Consider the following 20,000-nt stretch of genomic DNA (forward strand, 5'->3'; position numbering starts at 1 on the left):
TCCTCAACGCAAGCTCAGCTTCCTCTTCTACCGCCCCCAGTGACTCCCCCCTTCTCTCTTCTCCACCCCTTCCATCAAACCCCCCCTACCTACTTCCCTACGGACCAACTCTCCCACTCCAACCCTTCTGCCCCCTCCCCCGCCACCACCCCTCTTACCACCTCACTCCGGACCCCCTACAGGACCCACCCAGACCCACCCCCCTGGTTTGACGTCCTACCCGACCCCCCCTGTGCCACCCCCACCCCCCCAGGCAGACTCTAACCCGGGTGCCCCTCCCCCCGGCTATGCCTGGGTCGGACACACCCCGGTTCCCATCATGCATCAGCGGCTCCTAGCTGTCCAACAGGTAAACAAAAATACATAGTTCCTATCTGGACTTATCAGCTTTATAAGATTTTGCCAGAAAGTCCCCTGCAGTTCTAGAACAAGCTGCTAGGGGGACCAAACCCACACCACTTATTTCTGATAGGAAAAGCTATCTTTCACTAAAAAGTCAAGACCATAGCATGTTGAGGACAAAAGATACAAAAAGTTCTGCTGCAGCACCAAGGTCAGCCTCCAGGAGGCCCATATTTGGCCTTGACCTTCGTCTTCCTAAGACTAATACGAACATAGCAAATATTATCACAATCCACAACGGGGTTCTGAAGTTATGCTGACCACAAAGTTGCAGAAACACAGACAGACACACCCAAAACAATTGCCGTGCTTTACAGCGCATGCAGGAGCAGCAGCGTCGGCGAATGACAGCTCACCTCCAGAGTCGTCCTGGCGACCGAGCAGCTCAACAGCAGGCCATGCAGTTCCACATGCAGCGACAGATGGAGGGGAGAACATGGAGCGAACAGCCTGTTCCTGTGGACCCTACGTAAGTTGCTGTTTCATTCTCTCTCTGTCTCTCTCTCTGTCTCTCTCTTTGCATCTGTCTCTGTTTCTCTCTGTCTCTCTCTCTGTCTCTCTCTGTCTCTCTGTCTTTCTCTGTCTTATTCTCTCTATGTCTCTCTTTGCATCTGTCCCTGTTTCTCTCTGTCTCTCTCTCTGTCTCTCTCTGTCTCTCTGTCTTTCTCTGTCTCTCTCTCTGTCTCTGTCTCTCTGTCTCTCTCTCTATCTGTCTTTTCTGCCTCTGTTTTTGTCTCTCTCTGTCTCTCTCTCTGTGTGTCTCTCTCTATCTGTCTGTCTCTCCTCTCTGTCTCTGTCTGTCCCTGTCTCTGTCTCTCTCTGTCTCTCTCTCTGTGTCTCTCTGTCTCCCTTTTAATGTATCAAATAAGGATTGTATACTGTAGAAGAAAGCACCGTATGATGATGTAACTATGTGAGATCTCTCTCCCTTTGCCATACCAACAGGGAACCGTACATGGACGGAGGTCCGATGGCACCGCAGGCTGAACACAGACACGTGCACCAGCACTGGCACCACTTCCACCCCTCCCCTCCTCGCATGGCACCTTTCAACGTGCCACATGTGCACGTCAACTATGGACCAATCGTAAGTATTACTCTAACATGTAGTGATGGAGAGTTAGATAGAACAGTCAGACATGTACACATGGCATCAACTATGGACCTATCATAAGTATAGCTAGTAGGACTTCTATCATTAGCATGATTGTGCAATCTTTTTAATGTCAAGAACAAGGCGTTTTGGTCTGTTTTTTTATCTTCATGTGCAGTCATTTGTTCTCTCAGAGGGCATTAGTTATTTTTAACGTTGGCATTGACAGGTCTCTGTGAGCAAAAATAGAGAATATGCACCATACGGGTGACTCATAGGCTCATAGCTGTTTTTTTATGTAGTGATCTATCAAACCTATGAAAGAGTAGTCCTAGTATTTTCCATCAGCACTTGCATCAAAGTTTCTTCCCTGATGTCATACTGTTCGCTGTTTTCTTCATGTTGCTCAAACCGGGTGATCTACAATTGTGTCATGTTGACCTTTGACCTGTTATTTCCAGCCTCCTCCCATGATGCACTTGCCCCCCATGCCGCCCATGCCGACCGGGATGATTGGCAGGCCGCTACACTTCATGTTCGGCCGACCAACCTTCGAGGTGAGTTGTAACAACTGGTAACCTAATGGACCTATACCATTATTACATCACAGTTTGTTTACCTGTTCTAAAGAACATTCTAGAACGGTCAGTTAAAGAAGAAAGATCATTTCAAAGTTTTCAAAGTAATGTATGTCTGATTTTTTGCTGCGTCTAGTTGTGTTGACACAGCATTACATGCCGCATGGGTGATTTAGTTGTGACATTAGACGAAAGCAGTACTGTATTAAAAGCCTTATGTTAGGCTAATGCTACACAAACACACACCGCGCTACGCACCCCTGTACAATATAAACGTCGATTGACCGGCATTCATTGCGGTGAACAAACAGTGACGTAATAATGGTATAGGTCCATTCAGTCTTTCGATCTTTATGTTTACCTTTGCAGGAAGAAAACATATTGTTTTTGCTCAGTTTCTTCTTCTCCAAACCAATAAGGTCAATGACCTGAACCAGACGTCTGTCACCATGGTAACAATGATTGTGTTTGTTTTTCAGGACCTTATGCAGTTAGAACAACACCTCGGACAAGTCAACAGAGGTGCCTCACAAAGGTACGTGTGTGTGTCCAGAGAGTATCATTTCAAAATTCATCTCTGACTGGTGATCCAATCACATTTCTTTTGTTGCCTATTCAGTCTATAAAATGTAAAACATAACTTCATGTGTGACCCAGAGGTGATGAATGTGAGTAAATGTGAGTAAGTTCTAACGTCACGTCCCCCTCCCTCTGTTTTTGCAGCACAATCGAAAGAAACACATTTCCATACAAGTACCAGAAGGTAAGCAGTTCATATTTTTCCAACTCTACTATGTAAAAAGGTCTCAAAATACTCATTTCTAGAGCTATAACAGTATTTGTGAGTATGATGTTCTTAGCTTGTCAAATTGCTAGTTGTAGTTATATCCGGAATTATCTTAAAAAAAACCCTTGCGCATTTCATACTCTTTTTCAGCTTTGCCTACCAGCCTAAATGCCTAGGCCAGAACTGGTCCCCTGCTCATCTTAATTTTTCCCGCCAGGCAGCACGGTCTTTTGTTCAGCAGTCTGGAGTTTTTAAAGTCCTGGTGGTACATGTAGGCCCCATATAGAAAAGAGTCTGAATGTGGATAAACCACCTCAGCCTTCTTTTACGGATATCATTCAGCTTTAATTAGCATTAGCATGATGTATTTTTTATATGTTTCATTTCCAGCATAAAGCAGCGTCTGCGGAGGAAGACACGGCCGGCTCAGCCGGTGATGAGGATGAGAAGTGTACGATATGTCTGTCTCACTTCATGCAGGGAGAGGACGTCAGGTGGGCTACTTACATATCCTTAAGTTAAAGCCCCGCAGGCATAAGCATGGTTGCATACGGCGGCGCCCATCTCCGTTTCGTAGCCCTTAGGCCACACAATTGTGCAGTCACTACAGCAGGGGGCTAGTCCACTGGTGGTGGTGTGTTTACTAGTAACTCCCATACTCTTTCTCAAATGCTGAGTGCTGAGTCTTTGACATAACTCAGCCAGGGATCGAACTCATGACCTACCGAATGCAAGGAGAGCACTGTACCCACTTGGCCATTGCACGACATATGCCCATAACTTTTACCCTTCCATCTGGGTCTGTCCACCACATCAAGGTAGGGTTACTACGTTACTTAAAAAAAGAAAGACAAGAATGGTCATACATTTCCTATTTGTCAGTAAAAGCCTAAGTCAAAGTCATTTCATCAAACAGAAGATTGTTTTTGTCTCTTCCAGGCGGTTACCCTGCATGCACCTCTTTCACATCGTCTGCGTCGACCAATGGCTGACGACAAACAAGAAATGTCCGATCTGCCGAGTGGACATCGAGACACAGGGAGAATTCGAAAAGGGACAGAGCTAGAGATACGGGCTATATGGGGGGTATATATAGCACGTCGGCAGAACGTACTGCACCTGTGCAAAACCTGTTTAAGGTTAAAACTTTTGATCCAACACAAAGTTCTCTCACCTAGAGCTTTTGACCAGTCACTCTGGTCTTCCTCAGTAGACTGACCCAGTGAAGCTTGTCACGTGGCTTCTTTGAAGTGTGACGTCAACACTGGGTCAAATCTGTCTGGTAGACGATGTCGGCCCCTGCCGCGGTTAAGTGAAGGGTGGTGGGCCCTGATGTAAATAGCCTCCGTCACTTTGGCAGAAAGTTTCTCTTAAGGTTGTATTGGCAAATGTTGTGTCTGAAAACATATGCAACAGGCAAAATTCTGATGCAACGTTGACCAAAAATCCAATGAAAACCTTAAAATCTGGGTGCACCCATAATGTATTGTGCACTGCACTTTGGCAGCATGTCTCTTTTAAGGTGGTATTCGTGTATTTCAGGATGATATCCCATCTATAGTTTTCAAATGTTGTGTCTGAAAAGATATCATCAGCAATGGGAAAAATTCTGATGCAACATTGATCAAACATCCAACAAAAACCGTGAAAATCAGGTTTCGCCCAGATGATATTCTCTCTATAGTTTTGAAACGTTGTGTCTGAAAAGATATTGTCAGCAATGGACAAAATTCTGCTGCAACGTTGACCAAACATCCAACAAAAACTTACCAATCTGCAGTTTCGCCCAGGTGCAGTGTGTTCTGCTGACATGCTGGTGTATATTGGTACGTGTATATGTGTGTATGATGGGGACGGACTTTTGCAATAACGTAAAATGGTGAAAAGTATTAATATTTTGTCTGTCAGTAGAGTCTATATAAGAAGCATTTTTCGCTGTCCTTGCCACAAAAGACAAAAGCCACACCTCAATATTATAACATGTAAAATAGTAGAATACAGCTTAGGCCACACCAATTTAATTTGTTGTTTCTTGGATTTTTTCAGAAAAAAATACCAAGCGGCAGGATGAAAAAAAGAAAGACAGGTCTAGGCAGCCTATTATAGCCCCGAATGCTACATCATAGGAGCCATGAAGTCAACACAAAAGGCTGGGTTAATATTTAAACAATGAACTTTTAATTAAACCAGTGCATTGATAGATGAAAAAAAACTGTAACAACTAGGAAGAAAAGGACTTTCCTCAACTGTTGGGGGTAAAATATAAGCATATTTGAGTTGATTCAGAACCGAAGTTCTTTTTTTTGGAAATCAAAAAAAAATTAATCCGAGAACCAACAGATAAACATGGTGTGGCCTTAGTTTTTCACATGCAAATTTGAAATCTGGTTAACTGGAACTCAACTCTGCTCACAATGGTTGTAAAAACAAGTCTTTGCCAAATATTCTGACACTAAAAATCAACATATTTCTTTCTCTTAGCCTCACAGTGTACTGGCATATCCCCATACAGAAGTGCAAAAACTGTGGGGCTCACTATGTAGTGGTGAAAGGGAAAAAAATCTAAAACCCGGCAAAATGTGTGTATTGCTTTTCACCTATAACTTATACAAAGCTGAATTCTGTTATATATATATTAATCTATATGGCTATGTAAAAAGAATAGGATAAAATACTTGTATGAAATGTATTATTTCTTCATATATCGGAAAAGAGTTTTTGGTGCTTCCAGCTAGACTGATTCGGGCACAATGTTTTTTTTTAGAAAACAGGATTTGAGGGAAAGAAGAGATTGTGGCAGTATAAAGTATTGAGTACTAGTATTATGTAACCTGTGTGAACATAGCATAGTATACTAATAGTAAGAAATTATTATTTTTTGCCATGATTTCTTTTTTGTGAGCTTTGAAATTAACTAAAAAGCCTTTTACAGGAAAAAAATTATATCTACAAGTATATTTGTGGCTGGGTTGCCTGTTCAATGGTGGTATATTGACCTTTGACCCTTTGATGATGTCATAGTGGACTGGATCATTCCTTGGTGTGCAGAGGGGGGTTATGTTAACTTTTTTTTGCACACACTAAAAAGTAAAAACATTTCATATTATATCAAGCGGTGCCATACTTTATAATCTGAAGATATAGAATCCCTTTTTGCTGTCCATTTGCCCCAAGTACTAGAGTATTTGTCCCCCCCCCTCCAACTTGATTGTAACAGTTTAAAAGTTAAAAGTGTTTTTGCAACCCTGTCTCTAATCATGCACTAAAACTTCGCAAATTTTGTAGCTATGTTGTGATGAGTATATTGGTCCTGTGGACTGTATAGTTATGTCTACATGTATCCTTGATGTTACAGAATATCATGGTAATCGGTTGATTGCAACATTGTATCCATTTTGTAGCCATATGTAGCAGCTGTGATATTGGTTAGGAATGTAGCGATGTGGAATAAGCGGTGTCAGAATCTTGTTACACATTTCTCTCAGATATACTTTAAGAAGAAAGGGCTGTGTAAGGGGTTTTACAGAATACTTTTCCTCAACAGGTGATGTGCAACACCACATACATTTATGTTTACAGAGAAATACAGACATTTTGTTTTTGTTTTTGTTCGATTACAAACAAGCCCTTAACATTATACTATAGCTGGGTTTGTGCAATGTTAATCAGCATTTTGTAACTTCCAAAGCTTGACAATTATGTTGCTGTTTTAAGGCCTTATGTTTGTAACTTGGAGCATTTTTTTTTGGTTTCTAAGTGTTTCCTGTCCTTGATTTCTAACGTATTCTGTGTTACAATTACGGTTATGGTTCAGGTTTATTTTTTGTTTTTAGCACTGACCACAAGAAATGGATTTGGATTCAGTTAATATTCAGTTAATGTCAGTGATACTTTCTACTCTGTGTGCTTTGTACATGTTAACCGACATAATTTTCGTTTCAGTGGACATTCCATGCTTGGTTATGTGCAGAAATTGTTTGCAATAGTCAATTGCCATTTCTGGCGTTTTCTCTACATTTACTCACATATCTTTGTTGACATATCTTCATTGCCTTGACTTAAGTATGCCTACATATGCTATAATATATCATAGAAGCAAGTGTGTTAACTTAAGTGCATAAAGCTTCTAAACTTTGCACAACATTTCGCATAACTTCTCAACAACACAAACTTTCCTTATAAAACGTATTGGTATAAAGATTATACAATATGCTTACCTGTAACTGTACATGTACATGTTAGTACGCAATCTGAAAATATTTCTTATGTCCTGTATGTGTACCTAATGCTTACGTAAAAGGGAGGAATGAACTTTCTGACATGGTTTGTACCAAGGCTTAAATGGGAAGCTACAGTGTTGTTATGTGTTAGTGGGAGGAAAGATCCATGCAGGTGTGTAGGAAGTGCCTGTTATAATGTGGAGGAAAAAAGATAAACACATCATGTATTCTGCAAAGAAAAGCTTTGGTCATTGTGTTTTTTTTACTTTATTTGTCGTTTTGTTAATGAAAGTCTCTAACAAAAGATTTCTAACAGTTAAAGATAGTTGATGAAAAAACATATTTAATATATTAATACTATATTTAGATGAAGTATAATAACATGAAGTGTTTAATGCAATGCACATTCTGAGATATAGATTTGGTTGTCAAGACCATTAGAAATTATAGCAAGTCTTGTTTGGTTCTTCAGAAGCATATGATGAAAGAAAGAAAAAAAAAGATATTTTTTAAAATTTATTTTTAGGAAAACCATACAAGTGTGAATGGGTGAAGAAGCCTTTGATTATAACAGTAAATAATTACACCTGCTTAAAATGTTGGAAAACTTTAAATTTGTGGTTGATGTAGTGCCAGAAAAGTTCTTACAAACCGTCACGTTATCTTCTATGTTTAACAGTTCTGTGCGTCTGAATCGAAGAGGTCCTAACCTTACAGTGATAACCAATGTGAACCTGCCAGCTGTAGTGACTGATCCTAATGGTTACTCTCACACAATGTAAAGAAGAACGCGAACACTTAATGGTGTATATAGTAGTGCAAGCAATAGGTTTATCGCATTTGTATTGATCTGCTTATTTTACTCAAGACTTATTACTGGCTCCTAAACTTTGTGCCTCCAAGGCTACAATGTATTTGTAGTTTAGAAAAAAAAACACTACCAATGTCAGTCGTAGCCCACGGGATTATAGGAGTATAATAAACAGTTACTCATTACACAAGCAACTGGATGGATATGATTTTGGAAACGTACGGGCAAAAATTTTGGAAACGGTCGAGAACCTTTCCAAAATCATATCCAGTTTTTTGATCGATTGAGTAACTGTTTTTGGCTTACTACCTGCTAGTGGATGTCTGACCTTCACCGACGTACATGTAAGCTACAGTATAGTTATAACATAGAGGCATAGATGACGCACAAAGTTACTGTGACTTGACAAATTTTACAGATAACAAAAACTAACTTTGTGAGCAAACATCTTTTCTGTGCCATGTGCTATGCAGTTTTTTTTGGGGGGGGGGCTAAATCCTTGACCCTAGATGACCTTTTGGATGACAAAGTGCCTACTAACGTCGCAACATCACACGCAGTTCAGTTATAGACGTTAGCCTCCGTAGCAGGCTTATAGAACTGGGGGTTTGGTGGTCTTCGGCTGTTTTCTGACTGGGGTAATTCAACCAGGCTGGCTATGTAGTCTATATGCAATCAGAAAATGGCACATAAAAGCTCCCAAAGACCCTGAAGACCCCCAAAACCCCGTCTTCTGCGTGCTATGGAGGCTATATCATATAGACGCTGTGTTATGCTATGGTCACAGGCCCGGACAGCTTTCGGGAATGAAAAGTTCATAAAAGACAACGAAGCGCACAAAAAGTTTGACTATAACCAACAGCACTATTTCTGTATATTGTACAGACGAATTGCAAATTTTCCGTTCATGTAAAAAGCCCAGTTTTGAAATGCCATCTTAACATTTCTGGGACTTGGCAAACATAGTAGATAAATAGAATATACCAATTTTGTAGGCAAACATCGGAAATTTGCACACCTGTGATCAAACATCCGTAGGTGGATGTCCTGTCACCTGTGCAGGTGAGAAACTGTACAGGTACGCTGCGCGCATTCCCGCTCAGAACCTCATCTTAACCGGTCCTGACTCAACACTCAACATGAGGTGGGCTTTTTACTCCTCGATCTTGTTAACTTTGAACGATTTTATTAGGTTAAAATTCTTCTCTGTCGTCGTGGAAATGTTCACTGATCCTTCCTTTACTGGCCTAACCTGAAAAAAAATGTCAACTTTTGGCAAGTTATAGTACGATTGTGTCAACCCTAATGCATTGATTAGTATATAATTTAAACCACTATGCACTTTTCCAACTTTTTAGCTCGTTCAATTTGAATATTAAGCACCAAATGCAGGGATTACTCCACAAAAATTGGCATTTACCAAGAGCCATTATAAGAGACATTCGTCACTCATATGTCACTTTTTTTAATAATTAACATGGCATTTATCATCAATGGCCTCTTGCGCATTTTGGCCACTTGCGCATTTTATTTTTCGTGTGTTTTCCTTCTCTCCTTCTTTCTCCCAGGTATTTCCTAAACTATTTATGTTCTTATTTTTTTTCTCTGCCCAGGGTATTCGCTGTGTTCGCCCTGCTTGTGGCGGTCTCCGCCCGGCCATAAGTAATATACGAAGGCCCACAATGACATAATTAATTTTTCGGCACCAGCGCCAAATCCTTTCCATATCTCCTTGCTGTAATGTTCCCTTTGTCTTTCTGCCCAGGGTATTCGCTGTGTTCGCCCTGCCATATAGGTAACCTACGAAGGCCCACAACGACATGATTGAGTGGAGACAAAGCTTTTCCGCACCAGCGCGAAACCCTTGCCATACTAGTATTTCATGTCACAATGTATTACATGTATGTCCTTACTGTGCCCTTGCCCAGGGTATTCGCTGTGTTCGCCCTGCTTGTGGCGGTCTCCGCCCGGCCTGAGAGGAACGACATGAACGGTGGGACCGGTGGGATGACCGGAGGGATGACGTATGGTACGTTCTGCTTCCCCATTGGTTAAGGAAAATTGATTGACACATGACGAATAATTACCGAGGCTATATGAAGCAAATCAATGGACTTCAAATTAGTGCCCTGTCTAACAAAACGAATGGGTCATGATGACGAAATATTACAGCGCCAAGCAGTAGCAAGAGATGTTTGTCCCAACCTGCTTGTTTTACTAGTTAAGGATGTTTTAAAAATATTACTTAGACTTATGAATGGCTATTAATTTTTTTCTCCGAGTAGCTCGTTGCAAAAAGAAAATTTAATGTGCAAAATTTTATGATGCCATGGCAATGAAATGGCAAAAATCACAGGGTCACTCATTACCAATATATTACTCTCGTCGTCCCAAACTGTTTGTTTTACTCGTCGTGTCTTTCTTTACCAGACGGCTGCATCCACAACGGGAACACGTACAACGTCGGCGACACGTTCGAGGATGGCTGCTACATCTGCGAGTGTCGCGGCGACGGCACCGGCTTCGTCTCCTGCCAGAGCAAACCGTAAGTACTATCATTCCCTCTGCCGCCGCGCCGCGTGCCTGCGAAGCTGGTGTGTTACGCCGAAAGGCGGTTATACCGGCTATACAGATACAGATACAGATTCCTTGAAGAATCGTAGGTGAATATAGACGCCACCTTATCATGAAAATTCATCTGTGTTGGTAGTAATCATAGTAAAACGTTAAACTTTATTCCAACACACAATTTACAGAGATCAAACTCCCTTGCACTTTTGATCAATTGCTTACGTCACGTATCAGTAAAGTCTCGTGTGAATAAGGTCACGTGTTTGTAAACCGTAACTCTCGCGAGATCACGTTGTGAAGTGATTGGTCATTGATTATCCTGATGAAGGCGACAGTGGTCGCTGAAAATTTGATCTCTGTAAATGGTGTGCTGGAATAAAGTTTAACGTTTTACTATATATAGACGCCACCTGTTATCACTCCTTGTACTGTTCTGCTCCCAACTCTGGTCTAGCATCGTTTTTAAGGTATTCACAAACTCAGCCTAAACCACATTCCAACTTTTTTTTGTTTTAACCGTTCTAACCGCGAAAAACATTCGGCGAACCACAGTTCATCTGCGTTGGTAGTTTATATCGTCCGCCGTCCTGGTAAGTACGTACTTAGAGTATACTTATCTTTTGAAATGTGGGTAAGACCTACTCTCCAAGCAGAGGTTTACTGTTTAGGCTTAGGTTAATATTTTACGCGTTTTAACCGTTGTTATCGGGCTTCCTTTTTTGTACGGTTATGTTTTTTGACAGCCAAACGGGTGGGGTATTTGACACTGTCTTGCCAGTATTAGGAATTTGATACTGTCTTGTAGCCACAAAAAGATCTGCTTGGAGATTAGTTAAGGCGTGCTAAATATACAGAGAGAGAAGTGTATGTTAGTGTTTGTTTGTGTGTGTGTGTGTGTGTGTGTGTGTGTGTGTGTGTGTGTGAGTCAGTGTCTGTAGAAAGAAGGACAAACGATGACCACTATCTCTATAAGCAATTTATTGGTTTAATGCACTTAATGGCTTAATTATATACAGGAATAAAACCAATGCTTACAATTTGAATATAGAATTAAAAGTATGCTAAAATAAACATTAGAAAAGAAAAACTAGTCAGGAAGTAATCGCAAAAATACAAAAAAAATTATAAAAAATGAACTCGGTCTAAAATGACTACGTAACGTTCGTTATCGTTCGTTAATGTTTGTAGTATGAATATCAACTGTTGTTAATGGAACCCCCACGCAATTCAGTCTGTGACTGCCATGTGGGAACCATTGTTAGGGGTTTTACATGAAACAAATAAACCAGTATTATTGTTATCTACGACCATCAATGGTTGGGACTTGGTCGCCAGGATGGTCGTCTAATTTTCAAAAGTACTGAGCTCATCTGGTCGGCTATGGACTTAAAATTGACTAATTAAACGATCAAAAGAGTGAAATCTAGCTAGAATAGGACAGATTCGAGGCTACTCCCAACACAGCGCCGACCTTGGTTGGGGAGTAGTCGGTAGCAAAGTTCTAGAAAGGGCTTAAATGTTGTATCCAAAACCGTGCTTTATCCATACCCATTCTCAGGCTCGGTCTTGGATAGCCCACGCGTATCCAGAACCGTGCCTGGGGTAAATCGACGATACGCGGAGACGCTATCCAGAACCCAAAACCATTCACGGCATAGAATTAGATACTATTAGGCACGGTTCTTGATGTGTAACATTAATCTCCAAGAGCAGATATTTCGGTGGCCGCAAAAGATAAGTATCAAATTGGCCAGGCAGTATCCATTAGCCAGATACTGCCTTACCACCGTATGATCTGCTTGGAGATTAGTGTAACAGTGGCTTCAGTGACGTCACTCACTCCCGGGCGGCAAGGCTTCTCGCCACAGCGATTCTGCGCTGAATGGACCAGTCCAAGTTGATGGTACAGGGGAGTAAGGTCATCATATCCTGAAAAACGACATAAAAAACTTAAGTTGAAAACTAGAAAGGTAACGTCGCAAAGCAAATGCATAATGTTTACCTTCGCATATGGTCTGCTCTGTTCATTCTTACTCAAACACATTCATATAACCGTTATATGGTCAGACTGGAGTCTAAATCTCTCCTGCTATAAAATTGCAACCTAATGTAACCCAACACTAGTTACCATTGTGATATACTAGTACGTCTGGATCAAGTCATTGACCTTATTTGTTTGGAGAAGAAGAGGAAGAAGAGGAAGAAACTGAGCAAAAACAATATGTTTTCCTTCGGTAAACATAATTAAGTGTGGTTCAGGTCATTGACCTTACTTATTTGGAGAAGAAGAGGAAGAAACTGAGCAAAAACGATAGGTTTTCCTTCCATAATGAACTGTCTTAAGGTTTTTCTCACCTGTACGGTGAACCTTGACTCGACAAGGAGAAGCTCGAACATCTCAGGGTCGGCGTCTAGGTTGTTGAGACGTGCGAAGTCCTTCGCGTCGACTCGCGCCATTTCCAGCTTCACCTTCTCAAACACTTTGAACAGACTGGCGTTCCTGCGAGAATACAACGGAACAGATATGTATTAGGTGGATGTACCGTCACAATCTGTGTAACAAGTCGTTCCGCGTACCTGCGAAGCTGGTGTGTTACGCCGAAGGGTGGTTATACCGGCTATACAGATACAGAAGCTGGTGTGTTACGCCGAAGGGCGATTATACCGGCTATACAGATACAGAAGCTGGTGTGTTACGCCGAAGGGTGGTTATACCGGCTATACAGATACAGAAGCTGGTGTGTTACCCCGAAGGGTGGTTATACCGGCTATACAGATACAGAAGCTGGTGTGTTACGCCGAAGGGCGGTTATACCGGCTATACAGATACAGAAGCTGGTGTGTTACGCCGAAGGGTGGTTATACCGGCTATACAGATACAGAAGCTGGTGTGTTACGCCGAAGGGCGGTTATACCGGCTATACAGATACAGATTCTGTAGATGTACACAATTTCAAGTTGGCCAGGCAGTATCCAGTGCGCCACCCTAGGCAAATGGATACTGTCTGACCTATTTGATACTGTCTTTGCAGCCATCGAAAGATCTGCTTGGAGACCAATCAGATTAGGGGACTGGTCACTAGGTACTTCTTAACTCTTATGTCAATGAGCCGCGATATATAATTATATATATATATATATATATAATATCAATGGCGGGGTGGTCCTTATATAGAGGTGATTACTTGTACAGACTTGACTATATCAATGGCCAGGTGGTCCTTGTGCAAGTTTGACTGTATATTAATGACCAGGTGGTCCCTATGCACTACATTGCTTGTTTTACAGAAAAATACTAAAAACACGAAACCAAGAGGACCAGAGACTTGATACTTACACAACTGTGGGGTTTCCGTGATAAATTGCTAACAATGAGGCCTCTATTCAAACGTTTAGATATACTTTATGGGAAAGTGTTACTCACTTAGATACAGCAGGTCCCAGTAAGCTGAGTCTTCGGGTTGACTCAAGGTCAGTAATCATCATGCGGGAGCGTTCTCTTATACTCTCGTTCTGTTGGCTGTCTTCAACGAACTGCAGTACCCAGCTCAGCCGGTAGGGCCACTGCTCGGCCAGGACCACCCACGACGCCACCTGGCGCGGGCTGACGAACTGCAGGTGCTTCTTGTGCTTCAGAACTTTGACGGTCATTCCAAGGACGTGGTAGATGTCGGTGATGTGATGCGCGTTGCCGCGGACGTAGAACATGATGTCATTGATGTCGTCATCATCGTCGTCTTGGACCATGACCTGGATGACGTCACCAAGGAAGTCCATGTTGAGGTCTCCGTTTACTCCATCTTCGAATGCCGAATCGGCTCCCTTTAGACATCGGTTTGCAGCATTGGCTTGGTCATCAGCACCTTGGAACACATGGTCGCCATCTTGGAACACATGATCGCCATCTTGGATCTCACGACCGCCATCTTCGAACTCACGGCCGCCATCTTGGATCTCAAGGTCACTCGGCGCCTCTAATAACGCTGACAGACACTTCCTTGCCACGCGGCCGCCATCTTGGATCTTACGGTCGCCATCTTGGACCTCAAGGTCACCCTGCGCATCCGGTAACGCTGACAGACACTTCCTCGTCCACTGACCTTGACTGTCGATCAGGAGCTTCTGGCGCGCTTTGCTCCCGGCCTTGAAGGAGATCCTGCCCGGGGAGGTGGCGGAAGGGTACTCGCTCGTGATGATGCCCGGCTTGCCCCGCACGACCTCGCGGAGAAGGTCCCGCCGGTTCCCGACGTTCGGCTCGGGAAGGCACACGGGCACGTGCACGATCCTCTTCAAGTACTCGTATCTGTAACATAAGAACAGACACATAAGCACGGGAATTCTACCGGCAATGTTGAATATTCTGCCAGATCTCTAACTGGGACGTCGACCTCTCTCTCTCGCTCTCTCTCTCTCTCTCTCTCTCTCACACACACACGCACTCACACACACACACACACACACACACACACACACACACACACTCACACACATGCGGCTTCAATGTGTCTTCAATGTCTTTTCTGGGTCTCAGGGCACCAGTATGTATCATTTCCAACCTTTCCAATATGCATATATATAATTACATACAAATCACCAGTGACATACCCGCTGTAGTTGTTGATGATGGTCTCTGTGAGGTGGCTTTCCAGACAGTTGACCACGATTTTCGGGTCCATGGCGACGATGGACACGAAGTTGGCCTCCTGGTCGGACAGCAGAATGTTCATGGCCTGTAGCACGTCCACCACACGGTCGCCCGGGCAACAGTCAAGGTCGTCCACCACGATGATCACACGGTATTGGACGCCGGTCACGTGTTCCAGGAACCGCAGGAGTGACGTCACCGTCTGCACTTCCCCTTTGACCTTATAAAGTCCAGAAAAGAAAAGTTAAAACTTTTGATCCAACACAAAAAAGTTCTCTCACCTAGATCTTTCGACCAGTCACTCTGGTCTTCCTCAGTAGACTGACCCAATGGGGCTTGTCACGTGGCTTCTTTGAGTTATCAACCAAGGAGTGAAGTGTTCAAAAACTGAAGAACTATCGTACACTGGAACTCTTTGCCATCAAGCACTGTTGGGGCATCATCGCTAGAAATCTTTGAACAACTCCTGGAGTTAGATGTGCAAAGTCGTTTGGTGACACAGATACAGACCTGTGACATGAAGCCCAGCTGCTCGGCGAAGTCCGGCTTCTTCATCTGGCTCTTCAAGACGTCCTTCTGAGACTTGAGCAGATTCTTGGCAATCTTGAAGAAGCTCTTGATGTTGACGACGATGCCCAGGCCTAGGAGCTGCGATGCCGTAGAGATCAGTGCAATGATAATCCCACAATGTACAGTTGTAAGTTAAGTGGGGATGAAAAATAGCCACTGTGCATGTGTAATACAAAGTTACTACAGTGGTCTCTGTTACAAATGGTCGAACTTGCCTCATCATGCCAAGTGCTTGCAGTGAGAGTTACAAATTCTAAAAGATCTACCAATTCGTAAGACTATGTGATACATACTAATATGTCCCGAGCTTTTGAGGACACTGCTTTCACTAGCAAATTGTTTACATGTCATATGCTGTTTTTTTCCCGTGCATGCAAATGCAAACTATTTGAAGGCATATATCGTTAGGCAAGTCATCCAACTGTCACCTACGTTAGATCCCGCAGAGATGAGTGCCGTGAGCTGTTGAGTTCCTTCCTCCAACACGAAGATGCCGACGAGTGTCGAGAGGATGACACCGAGCACGACAGCCAGGAGGACCTGAAACCAGGCGCATCGGAGAAGGGGCTTCTTACTGGTACCGCTCCAGCCTTCGACTTGGCCCTGGAAGAGAAGAAGAGAAATTTGTGATGCTTTACCGAAGCTGAATGAGAAACAATGTTGTCCTTAAACGTAATATCAGACAAACAGTATCCACCTTCAGTGGCTAATGGACACTTCGCTTGCTAATGGACACTTCTCTTGTCAGCATTTACATAATACATGTTTACAAATATAACAACAATTAGGCATGGCAGAACTTTTGCAAATCATACTTCAAGCTGCCAAACTGTAGTACCATATGAACTAAAAGTTGGTAGTTGTGTCTTATTGAAAAAATATTATCTTAAAGTAAAAATAGCAGTGGCTATTCCCACGTGACGTGTATACATGTATAGATGACGTTTTCACCGAACTCGTGACGTATACACACCTTGATGACGCGGTAGAACCGTGCCGGAGTCGCCCCGATCTTGGCCTCGATGGCGTCACACAGAGTAGTGACGATACCGGCCCACAATACCTTGCAGCCGGAGAACTCCCAGGCGTTGAAGTGCACCCAGATCACCTAGGTAACGAAAGATAGGATCAGCATGGTTTTCTGTTTCTATACAATAGTGGACAATGCCCCTCGCGGGGTGTAACGTCGAGGGGGTCAATGCCTTGTCGCGACCGGTGATGTTGGTGCAAAGACAAAAAAAGTGAGGCAATAATATGTCAAAATATTTGGTGCACTACCTACAAAATCAAAAAGAAAAAGCGATGCTGTGGTATGTACAAAGTAGTCGCCCATGGCTAAATGTGGCTAATGTGTGGCGCTGGGGAGGCCATAGTACTTGGCCACCCCAGCTTTGAACTGATCAGTTGATGTTGCGCTAACTAGATTCCACTCTATTACGGTCCGTTCAAAGACAAACAGAATTCGTTCAGAACTTCAAGAATCCTCAAGGTATTTTTTAAGACGTCTCACCTCGTAACGTTCGGCCTGTGGCGTTTCGGACATGACCGGGGGTTCCAGCCAGTCCATGTACACCCCCACCATCCAGTGCATGTGGCTGGCTCTCTGCAGGGCAGAAATCCTCTTACCACAACACCGACGAATGCTTTTTCCGTAGGCGTGGTTCACAGATGCCACCAACACTACAAAAGCCAGTACGGTACACACTAGCAGCGCTTTCCATCCTGTCTGGTTGTACACGGCGCAGACCACCGTTGCTATTAGCAACAGGAGGAAGACCACGATCAGGCCGGAGAAGCGGACGACGGGAAAGCGCGTGTTCGTTTCTGTGACCTGTTTCCGTTTCCGGTTCTGTTTCATTCCGTCGACTTCGCCTTTGTAGTAGTCCTGGTAATCTGTCTTCTTCTTCTCGATCATGGCGTCCACTTCGTCTGAAAAAAGGCGGGAAAGTTTAAGCGTTTTTCCACTGGTACCCTGTCAATAGGCTAGGCGCCTTGGTCAACTTACTGCTGGGTCTCGATCAGTGCCCGACACCTAACTTCCTGTGTCTGACCTTTTGTGGTTAAGTAATCCCCCCCACCCATGTGTTGCCAACTCGATTCAACTACATGTAACGTTACACATGCACAGGTCATACAACCACACAAGACATTAAGGCCATTCTACCGTTGCCATAGCGAATATAGAACACTCACATTCTACCGTTGCTATGGTGACGATAATAGAACTCTCAACTTTGACCTGCCCTAGGGGGTGGGTCTTGACCATGCCTGAATGCGTGAGGTGGGGTTAGGATCAGGCACGGTTCTAGATAGTCTCCGCGTATCCAAGAACATAGGCCTGCCTCCAGGCACGGTTGAGGATACACGTGGACTATCCAGAACTGTGCCCGAGCATTCTACCGTTGCTATGGTGACATTCTATCGTTGCTATGGTGACCATAGAACTCTCACCTTTGACCTGCCCTAAGAGGTGCGTCTTGCCCATGCCGAACTCGCCGTACACGCCCACGGTGAGCGGCATCTCTACATTCTACCGTTGCTATGGTGACATCCTATCGTTGCTATGGTAACCATAGAACTCTCACCTTTGACCTGTCCGAGTAGGTGCGTCTTTCCCATGCCGAACTCTCCGTACACGCCCACGGTGAGCGGCATCTCCGTCCGCTCGTCCGTCACCACCTCCGCGATACTCCGGGCGAAGATGTCGTACCCGAGCGGGTCCCGCCCGGCGCCCTCCCGGGGCCCCGCCGATGTGGAAGGGACGGACTCCTTCTTCTCTCTGCCCCCAGGAAAATCGTCTAAGAGGAGCGACAAGAGGAAGTTTTTAAAAAAATCATACTTTTAAATGTGTACATGAGAGCCTCTAAGGACACACACATTGTATGTACTAATGTCTAGATATCAGAGCAATTGTTTTTGTTTATTACTCTCAATGTAAGGTCAGCATGGATGGCCCAGATCCTTATGGCGGGTATCTCAAAACTTAATTGTGCATTTGCAAACTTCATTGACATTGTGCACTTGCAAGTAAACGTAGAAAGAGAGAAAAATTGATTGATACGAGATCCAAGAAAAAAATCATTTTATAGTAGGTTATGGATGGGCTCACCGTCTAATATCACTGGGACTACGTCAGAAGTGCGGATGTAGCCATTTCCGGTCAGTTCTTTTGAGACTCGTTCCCTGGACCTTCCGGTACTCGCCTGCACGTTCCCAGTGTCCAGTCGCGTTGAGCTATCCAACGAACTCCTGCTCTGCTTCCACGACCCTTGTTCTTCTTTCACGACGGTCGCGTCGCGTGTCTTGGAAAGGGGACTGTCCATTTCTACCGCGAAGTGGGTTTGCTGGGAAGGACTTGCCGTCGCCTTTTCGTCGACGCTGATCAAGGAATGTGCAGACGACCAACTTTCTAGCGGACTGCGGGCTCTTGCAGGATAGCTTTCCAAGCTATGGTCTTGTTCTTTAGGGACTACTGTCTTGTCCCCAAAGTCGGAAGAGGTTCCATGACCATGTTCACTATGAGGAACTTCTGTCTTGTCCCCAAAGTCGGAAGAAGTTCCATGTTCACTAGGAGGAACCTCTGTCTTGTTCTCAAAGATGGAAGAGGTTTCACCTTCTTCACTCAGATGAGCTTCTGTCTTAATCTCGCCATAAAGGATGGAAGAAGTTTTGCTTCCACTAAGATGATCTACAGTCTTGTCCTCGAAGTCGGAAGAAGTTTCGCGTTCACTGAGGTTGCTTAATAAAGAGTAATTCGACCCTTTGTCCCAGTTTGTCTTCTTGAGCCTTGCGGTGCTGCTCGTTCCCGGGTCTTCCTCAGCGCTGCTCGACTCGTTCCCGGAATTGTTGTCTTCCCGCAGGAGTCTCGACTCGTCCCCATAAAAATTGTCTTCGCCTAGAGTCCACTCGTTCCCGGGATCACCCTGGTTGTTGTCGGCGAACATTTTCTTGTAGCGAATGTCAGGCATTTTCCAAGGATCCAGCTGCCGTTTAGAGTGTTCGGCCATGTTGATATACTTTCACCGAAAAACTAGGATTGGGTACAGAAAGATAAAAAGAATTAATGACAATGATAATGAAGTTTACTGCATATTCACATACTGCCCATGCATGAGCCAAATGCACAAGCTTAAATAACTGAGGTAGAATGTAAGAGGAAGAAGTACTAGTACTACATTACTATGTTAACGTTACGTCTAACAAAACTGTTACTCAAGCAGCTGGGTAGATTTTGAAAACCGCCAGAATGACTGAGCGTAGTTGAACAGGTATATATATCCGAAAACTATGAATTGATACATCAATGAGGAGAAGCAAAAAAGT

The 20,000-nt window shown here is 43.7% G+C and overlaps 2 protein-coding genes across 2 annotated transcripts in view; one reads left to right on the top strand and one right to left on the bottom strand.

Moving 5' to 3' along the window:
- LOC109468931 (E3 ubiquitin-protein ligase Arkadia-like) overlaps window positions 1-20,000 on the top strand; it is a 23,981-nt gene that overhangs the window by 2,407 nt on the left and 1,574 nt on the right. Inside the window, 9 exon segments of the mRNA XM_019767311.1 lie at window positions 258-349; window positions 720-871; window positions 1,348-1,489; window positions 1,957-2,052; window positions 2,553-2,608; window positions 2,797-2,836; window positions 3,251-3,354; window positions 9,820-9,920; window positions 10,322-10,436. Coding sequence (XP_019622870.1) covers window positions 258-349; window positions 720-871; window positions 1,348-1,489; window positions 1,957-2,052; window positions 2,553-2,608; window positions 2,797-2,836; window positions 3,251-3,354; window positions 9,820-9,920; window positions 10,322-10,436 — 898 coding nt within the window.
- LOC109468822 lies at window positions 12,236-19,712 on the bottom strand. The gene is made up of 11 exons (XM_019767162.1): window positions 19,223-19,712; window positions 18,787-19,165; window positions 18,263-18,475; window positions 17,188-17,606; window positions 16,651-16,785; window positions 16,110-16,280; window positions 15,618-15,755; window positions 15,068-15,327; window positions 13,887-14,765; window positions 12,818-12,962; window positions 12,236-12,391 (listed from the first exon to the last, which is right to left on the bottom strand). Exons 1-11 carry the CDS (start codon window positions 19,682-19,684, stop codon window positions 12,299-12,301), a joined length of 3,294 nt encoding a protein of 1,097 aa, XP_019622721.1. The 5' UTR covers window positions 19,685-19,712; the 3' UTR covers window positions 12,236-12,298.

The sequence above is a fragment of the Branchiostoma belcheri genome, unplaced genomic scaffold (genome assembly GCF_001625305.1).
Source record: "Branchiostoma belcheri isolate BF01 breed outbred unplaced genomic scaffold, Haploidv18h27 scaffold2, whole genome shotgun sequence".
In the NCBI taxonomy this organism is placed as follows: Eukaryota; Metazoa; Chordata; class Leptocardii; order Amphioxiformes; family Branchiostomatidae; genus Branchiostoma; species Branchiostoma belcheri.